This window comes from Echinops telfairi, unplaced genomic scaffold, assembly GCF_000313985.2.
Source record: "Echinops telfairi isolate 266 unplaced genomic scaffold, ASM31398v2 ScPeMD7_7430;HRSCAF=8468, whole genome shotgun sequence".
In the NCBI taxonomy this organism is placed as follows: Eukaryota; Metazoa; Chordata; class Mammalia; order Afrosoricida; family Tenrecidae; genus Echinops; species Echinops telfairi.
In genome coordinates this window covers 263784-271013 of record NW_022111330.1, presented here as the reverse complement: position 1 = coordinate 271013, position 7230 = coordinate 263784, and the positions used below count along the sequence as shown (strand labels likewise).

Sequence of the window (7230 nt, the reverse complement as noted above, 5' to 3'; positions counted from 1 at the left end):
TAAATTATTATTATTGTCATGTCTTATACTGTCTGACGTCTCCCTTCACCCACTTCTCTGTTGTCCGTCCCCTAAAATTCTGTTTTAATGACATGAATCAAAGGCCAAGAATTTCAGTGTAAATGGTCTTTAGCAAATTCCTGCTCCACAATCCTATTTATAGGAAAAAACAAAATCAAGGGTTTAGCTACTCTTTCCCAAAGAATGGAGAAAAACAGTACATTCCAAAGCTCACAGGGCCCTCCAAATCGTGAACTCAGACCTCTGCTCTTTCAGTTAAGGATAGAGACCTGCAGCTCCAGGTAACCAACCATACCTGTTGCCAGCATCTGACAAGATTTCAGATTTTTAAGGGACCCTCAATGTGTGTTAAAGCCATCACTAACAAGATGACATTTATAGATAAGGGGGTATATTTAAGAAACAGTCCATCTGTTCCGGTGTTAGCTGTAGGGACGTTTCCAACCTGAAGACCATGAACACCTTAGGAGCTAGAGTCCCAGCACATAGCCCTAACAGTGACGGTGCCAAATCCCTCCCTGGTACTCATCAACCTAGGTTCAGAGGCCTGAAGGGGCAGTTCCAGGACATAATAATATTGAGAGGACCCAGGCTGACCCTCTTCTGTTGGCCTCGGTGTTGGAAAGGGCTTTGTCTAACTTGCCTGTGTGACTGTCTCTTCTAGGCCACTGACTAAATGGGAGGGACTAGGAGATAAAGCTGTCTGGAAACAGCAACTTTATGGAAGATTGAGGAGACCAGGCCTGGCCCAGATGGGTTCACAAAAGACAAGAGAAACAGTTCAGAATCAGGGAACAAAGGCTACTCTGGTTGCTTGTGCCACGGTTGCGTTTCCAAACAGTTTTAAGTGTATTACAGGTGACAGAAGAGGAAATGCAGCTGAAGACACGACTTTCTTTTAGCAACAGGGCAGAAAGAACAAAGCAGACTGCAGACATGTTTGCTTCAGATGGTGTGATGAATATGTGTAACTATTGAAACAGCTTCAGATTAATGATTATAGATGTAAATTTAATCTAAGAGATCAGTGAGATGACACATGTCAGTGATTGGTGATGTCTGTGGTTTTTCTGCAATGGGGGACATTCTTCTTTGTTGTAGGGGTGGGGGGTTTAGAATCACATGAGGAGGGAGCAGAGTATTTACCTAGGTCCCTCACATCACACTGAGCAGAAATCCTAGCCCATGGGATGCTTCAATGAGCAAGGGCAGCATCAACAGGTCTTCCCTAAAAGGATCCCTGGGTGGCTCTGGCATGCCACCGTTGTCTCATATCCTCTAGAGGTGTGTGGGCAGCAGAGAGAGTATCTGAGGTAGGATTTCTGCACTCTGCTACTCTCTACATTATAGCACCTACCTCTAGTCAGGGAACCAGTCCCTAAGCTCCCCCACCCCCCTCCTCCATCTTTCTCTGCCTCCCTTGACACTTTCCAGGTATCACTTTATATATGGTCACAGGTGACCTTGGTCACTGTCACCCCTCCACAAGCTTGTTTATTTGTAACCACGTGCATTCACAGCCATACCCATGCAGCAGAAGGGCTTTTCTGAGGACACGTTTCTTCTCATTTTCTTCTTCTTCAGAGTCTTGCAAATTTATGATAACTTTTCAACGTGGTCATAGGATCCAAATTTTTTTTTTTAACTTTTATTTTTATTTATTTATTTATTTTAACATTTGGATCCAAATTTTTTATAGTACTAATTTGCCCCAATTCTGACTGGCAAAAGTTCTCTACCACACAGCTTTTATAGTCCAAGTTTTAACACTTTTTTTTTTAACATTCCAAGATGTAAACAAGCACAAATTGATGTCTATCTATTAGGAATGCTCTCTGTCACATCATCTTTTTTCTGGGTACCCTGGAACTTTCTGGTGACAGATCTGCTTGGTGCATTTCATGACTGCCTTGCTGCACTTATTAAGTATACTTCTAAAGCCTTGGAGAAGTTCTTATGATAAATTATCAAGTGGCAAAAATATGATACAAAGTTATAATAAAAAATAGCACATCATAATTTAACCATTTCCTTCTTTATGGACATTTATCTTGTTTTCAAAATTTCCAATCAGAGCAGTGCTTAACCAACTCTGGGAACACAAGGGCCTCCAATGGCACATGACATGATTGCTAGAAATGGAGTCCCCAGGACACAGGCTGGGCACTTCCTTGGGTCTCATCCTTTTTCACACTGGAAGGGGTACTTATTTTCTTTTTGAGTATCTTCCAACTTGGTAAAAGCAAAGGAAGTCTGTTGTCCACGAAGTGGGTAGGCCTTTGTGTGTCCTTGCTCATCACATCTGACCTTGGTTCTGACATTTGGAGGCTACTTCTCTGTCTCCCCCATATTTTTGGAGTAAGCTCAAGATATTCTGTGTCAGACAGTGGTCTGGTGCAGTACCCTGAGAGTCACATTTCCTATGCTCCCACCCTCAGTCAAAGGCCCCTGTAGCCAGGCACCTTCTCCACCTGCACTCCCTGTTCCTCTGCCCTCATGTTGGTTGCTGCTGAACAATCAGTAAAGGTGCAGGGAGGACCTGAGCCCTACACTGAGGGTGTCAAGACTACATACATGTGTGGTAGTGAGTGACATGCCCCCTTCAAGACTGGTCTAGATCCCTCTGCCTGATCTTTTTTGGTAATCTGAGCTTCCTTTCCTAACTGTGTCTGATTCTAGAAGGATGCTGAAAACAAACGTCTTTGGGCATTATCTCCCAATATGAACTCAATCCAGTTGACTAATTACTCATAACTATGTATGTGGGTTCGCAAACAGTTGGGAACCAACCAGGCTAGAAATTTATGCCCACACACTGAGCCCCTGCTTATACACAAAGATACAAACACTGTACTTAATAGTATCTCTGGGGATAGGCACTGAGGGCACTTAATTGAAGTTTTCATCTAAGAGAACATCCTTTTTTAAAAGTTCAATTCTGTCCTCTGTTTCTCAATGTCTTAAATCATAAAGTAGAAAATTTTGGACCTGACAGAGAACAGAACAACCTGGGAACTGCCAAGTTCTAAAGCATAAGTAGAGTGGACGGCAGCAGCCAACAACGGTCATCTTGACTCAGGAAAACATTTAAGATGAGTCACTATGAAAAATGTAAAAGATTTAATAAATACTTTGTTCCCAGGGGGTCAGACAACAGAAAAGTGGGTAAAAAGAGACATCGGGCAGTGTAAGAAAAAATAATAATCATTTATAAATTATCAAGGGTTCATGAGGGAGGGAGAAAAATGAGGAGCCGATACCAAGGGCTCAAGTAGAAAGAAAATGTTTTGAAAATGATGATGGCAACAAATGTAAAAATGTGCTTGACATGATGGATGGATGTATGGATTGTGATAAGAGCTGCATGAGCCCCCAATAAAATGATTTTTAAAAAAACTTTGTGTAGAATTTGGCATCTCTGGGTCCCTGGGTGGTACAGAAAATTGGACATTCAAGTCAACCTACATGTGTCTCAGAATAACAGCCTGGTTTTCAACTTCTAAGCACTTAGATAATGATAGTAATTTTCAGTTTAATGTAACAATTCCTTGAAGCTATTCTCAAGCCGTCATTTTTTCAACCACCGACAAGCTAACAAAGCAGTTGTTAGGTCCAAGCTGCCCAGACAGCCCTGAGATCAGTCCATCTTTGTGGATGATGTGCCCTCGGATGGCCCTTCCCAAGCCACATGACCTCATTGGCATCCTCACCTTTCATCCTGCAAGCAAGGGGAGAGGGCAATCATGATAGAGCAGTCCTTGGCAGTCATGGCAACACGGTACTGCTGCACCTACAAAAGAAGAGTTCAGGTACAGGTGACATACCTCAATACCACCACCATAGGACCCCACACAAATTTTCTCTCCTCCCTTCACCCCTGTGAAGGCCAAGAATTGTTTTCTTTTAAACAACACAGTTTTTAAGGAATAAAGAATGTGGTCAGCACTGAGCAGGTACGGCAGGGGCAAGAGGAATGAAAAAAATCCCTTCACTCACACCCAACCCAAACAGCACTGTTCCAGCAGGCTGCTTACAAAGGCCAACCCTGCTCTTTGATTTCATCCATGTAAGAAGCGTGCAGCTTCTTTCCCCCAACCTCTTCTGTCCCAGCTCCAAGGAGTCATTAATCCAGTTACTGTGTCTACAGACTTAGTTATATTGGATTTCATATAGAAAACACATTTAAAAACAAATAACACCACCAAAACTTAACAAGAATAACAAAGTAAAACAGATAAAAATCTCAATAGAAAATTAAAGCAGAAAATATTAAAAACTAGCTAATTCACTTTCCAATTCATTCTGCATGATAACAAGGTTATTCACATCCTTTGTCCATCCATGGTCACCAAGAGCTTAATCCATATGTATTTCCCCTCAATTTTTTTTTTAGAACGGAAACAGCTTTAACATGGGTTTAAAGGGAAATTAATGAAAGCTATTACGTTTGATCTATGTCTACCATAATCGATTTTATAACGCTCTTTCATAACAGGGCTATTCACATCCTTCAACTATGAGTGGATGGGCTTGACAGGAATGGTTCAGTGTAGGTTGCTCTCCAGGAAGTCCTCGGGGAATAGGTAGGTTCTGTGCAGGGCCATCAATCTGGGTGCTTTTGTGACGGTGCTGGGCACACAAGCCAGCTGGGGCTTGGGAAGAGGCCAGTGAAGCCATGGGTGGATTACTCATAGGAGGCATAATTCCTGCGAACATAGGGATGACATACTCTTCAGCAGCATCACCATGTTGAGCCCCAGAGGTGGCAACCTGGGTAGGCCTAGGTCACCAAGGGTAGGGAAGTCTTCTTGCAAGTGTGGACCCCAGGGGCCACCAGTACCTAGGGGGTTCCTTGAGGGTGTCGCCACGCGCCAGGCCCTACCCTTCCACATGTCTGTTGAGAATGATGACAGCTAGCCCCTTGGCTCTGTTGGCAGGAACCTCAAGAACCTGCTCAACCTTAGATGGCCCTTCTTTGTTGGAGGCTTTTGGGGTGTGGTCAGGGCTGGGGACAATGAGGCCCCAGGCTTCTCAAAGCCATTCTTTTTGTTCTGGCCCCCTTTGGTGATGGCCTAGGAGATGGCCAGTATGGACACAGAAGGGGCTGTGGTAAGTCAGCCAACAGCTACTAGGGAGTCTTCTCCACTGGAGCAGCCGGCCGCTCCAGCAGCCCTTACTGCCCACTATCAGTCTTCATGGCGGACGGGGCTCCAACAGCAGATGGGCTTTGACAGCGCCACCACTTTTCTGCTGCATTTCCAGGTGGAGATGATGCTGGTGAGGGAGAAGTGGGGCAAGGAGATCAAGAAAACCAAAGCAAGGAAGCCCTCTTCCTGGTGGGCACAGGGTAAGCAAGTGGCCAGCCTACAGGGCCCCGGCTCAGTTGCGATGGGGCCTGAGGGCAGGCTGAGGAACTCCTTACCCATCAGTGTCTGGGGTCTTAAAGGCTTGTATTCAAACAAGCAGCCAGCTAAGTTAGGTGTTAACTAAGTCCACACAGAGGAAGCACACCAATCAGTGTGATCCACAGATGACAATAACAAAATCCAAATATGACAAAGGTTAAATTATGAACACCTAATTTGTAGAAGGCTATGGAGGACAGTGGAAGCTCAAAATTCACCTGAAGAGTATCTAGTCAGATTAAGCCCCTTCTAGCCAAAGGCAAGAACTGAAACAGGTTTACTATCGGACAGATTATTGTAAATGGAACCCAATCTGAATTTGCTCTAGGCTCAAATATTTCTCACTTGTTCCACGACAGAAAATTTTCTCTGGCCTTTTAAATATTGACGGTGGTCGTTTCTTTCTTACTCTTTATTTGCATTTTTAATCTTTATATTATTATTTTATTCTTGCTGTTTTGTTTTTTATTGTTTCTGTTGGGTTTTCCAGTTTGTGAAGCACAGAATGAGTTTTGATGGTTTTTCAGGGATGTGGAGGGGCTGAGGGATGTGGAGAGAGGGGCTTTGGGGAGGGGCAATGAATGCGGGAAAGGGGAGGAAGCACTAGGACTGACTGTGATGATGTATGGACAACTTTTTAAAAAGTGATTTAACCATGGAAATGTATGATATTTGAACACTACATCAAGAAAACTATTCAAAAAAGAAACCAAATTCAACCAATGATTACCATGGGTGAAAGAGAAAAAGTTGTTGCATAGGGGGCATTGAGGGAATATAAAGGTGGTGGGATAATTTGTTAAAAGGATATCAGTAATGGTTGTGCAACACAAAGAGTATAATCAATGGCACTGAATTATACATCCAGTAGTTGGGGAATTGGAGAATATTTTGCTGTGTATATTTTTGCCACAATTAGATAAAATAATAATTACATGACTCACAGTGAGTACAAGCAAGAAGGAAATGTTCTGGAATTGAATGTAGTGATAACTGTACAATTCTTGAAATATTGAATTGTATGATGTGCAGATAGAGTGCTCATAAAACTGTTAAAAAAGACATCCGTGTCCTTGAGTTTGGGCACAGGTGGCAGATTTGAAGGCAGGACCCTCATGGCTGGATCCATGTTGAGGCAGAAGTAGAAGGTGCCACTGCCTCCTCCTTGGACCACACTCTCCAGTAGTTTTTGCATTTCTCCTGGTGCTGCGCAGCAAGACCCAAATGGCTGCCCGCATGTCCTCCTTCCAGCTTCCACAGAGCGTCTGCTGGGCTCCACGTGCTCCAGTCTGGCTGTGTGGCCCTGGCAGCTGTACCTATCCACTTCCTCAAAGTCCTCATTCCAAATGACCTGCGTTGTGAGTGCCAGGGAGTAAAGCTAAACCATGAAGGTCAATCTGGTGGTACTGGGGGGTGAACTGCTCTGAACTGCAGCATCCCTCCTCACAGACTTAGTACTGCTCCAGGAAGTACTCTTGCTTCAGTAACTCAGTTGATTTCAAGGATGTAGAATGATCTCTCAGGAACCAAGGACAAAGGCCAAATTACTTGAGGTAAAGTAACTGTTTACCCTCTAGGTTCCTTAAAAAAATAATGTAATATATTATGATCATCTTAATTGATACAGAAAAGACATTGGACAAAAGCCAACATTTCATGATAAGAACGCTCAATAAATTAGGAGGATGAGGAAAGACACCTGAAATGTCCAAGTCCCTTCTCACTGCCTCTTAAAAGGGATGACCCCCACCCCCAACCCCACATTTGCTCACTTCAGACCAGTGAAGCCACTTCACCTCTCAGA

At 43.6% G+C, this 7230-nt stretch overlaps 1 protein-coding gene across 1 annotated transcript in view; it reads right to left on the bottom strand.

Annotated features, from left to right (window-relative positions):
• IPPK (inositol-pentakisphosphate 2-kinase) overlaps nt 1-7230 on the bottom strand; it is an 88752-nt gene that overhangs the window by 2246 nt on the left and 79276 nt on the right. Inside the window, exon 12 of the mRNA XM_004717735.2 lies at nt 3732-3811. Coding sequence (XP_004717792.1) covers nt 3732-3811 — 80 coding nt within the window. The remainder of the gene's footprint in view (nt 1-3731; nt 3812-7230) is intronic.